The 1,077-nt window shown below is 48.1% G+C and overlaps 1 protein-coding gene across 1 annotated transcript; it reads right to left on the reverse strand.

Annotated features, from left to right (window-relative positions):
- Nucleotides 1-6: 6 nt before the first annotated feature.
- LOC111722963 (guanylate-binding protein 4-like) lies at nt 7-1,070 on the reverse strand (the record flags this gene model as incomplete). The annotated part of the gene is made up of 3 exons (XM_023509183.1): nt 886-1,070; nt 464-566; nt 7-102 (listed from the first exon to the last, which is right to left on the reverse strand). Coding segments are annotated over exons 1-3 (313 nt in total), but the record flags the coding sequence as incomplete, so codon positions are not given.
- Nucleotides 1,071-1,077: the final 7 nt, after the last annotated feature.

A 1,077-nucleotide genomic window follows, 5' to 3' on the forward strand; every position in this document is an offset into this window, starting at 1 on the left:
GGAAGCTTCTCTCCTGAGCCTGCATCTTCTGCTCCAGCTCCTCCTGTTTCTGTCTTTGCACCAACACTTCCTGCTCAGCTGCCTCCTTCATGGCCCGTTCCGCTGTTTTACAAAGATTTTACAGAGGGAAGAAAATTATAGTCAGGCCTGAGTTCTACCTGCCTGAGTTCTACGCTCCTGAGCTCAGAGAACAAATGACTTTTAAAAACCCAGAGAGGTGGACCATCAGGAATATCTGAATTCTCCATCAGGCACGTCAGGCAGAGTGTGTTTCAGACTGGAAAGAAAAGAAACTGACTGGCCAGATGTGAAGCCCTAATTCTCCTTGTGTCTGTAAGATTTAGCAGAGCATGTGTTCTCCAACAGGATGAAGCTTCTGGTATCAGGAATATCCACTGTCTGATTAAGCAGAGTGCACTGCAGGAACCTCCCCAGCCTGTGCAAGCTGAGTCCTGCCCCTCACCTACTACAGCCCTCTCTCCAGCGCTGAGGGCTTTGTCTGCCTGCAGGATGGATTCCTCTGTAACCACCTGCTGGTGCAAGAAGATCTGGAGAACCTCGTTTGCCTGAGGAACGAAGGAGTAAGATCTGTGAGGCTGCAAAGATCTTGTCTTCTAATGAGGAAAGTAACGTTCAACAAAATTAAGTATGGAAATGCTGTATCCTCCTTAGGATCCCACAGTGTTTTGTCCTTCCCCAGCCACAATAAGAGGTCTGAGTTCTATATGGAGACATGAAGACCCTTCCAGCAGCCCCCTTCCCAGGTATCGTTATGTTCTGCCTTCATTCCACAAATGGTGCTGTGGTCTTAGACCTCCAGAAGGGGCAACAAAGACCCACTGACTATATCCTCTGGTATCCATCCTCCTGGACCCTATTCCTCACCTTAACTCCTTTTCTGGGCACTAGCTCATAGTCCCGCTCAACTTGTTTCTTTACTTCTAAGTAGAGCTTGTGTCCTCCAGGAACAGAGAAAGTTCCCCTCGAAACACTTTCCATCAGCGACTCTGAAAGACGTGTAAGCTCAGCCTGGCAATATTTGACAGATGCCTCTTCATTCTTCAGTACGAATTCGTC

The sequence above is a fragment of the Otolemur garnettii genome, unplaced genomic scaffold (genome assembly GCF_000181295.1).
Source record: "Otolemur garnettii isolate 467f Iridium unplaced genomic scaffold, OtoGar3 scaffold06874, whole genome shotgun sequence".
NCBI lineage: Eukaryota > Metazoa > Chordata > Mammalia > Primates > Galagidae > Otolemur > Otolemur garnettii.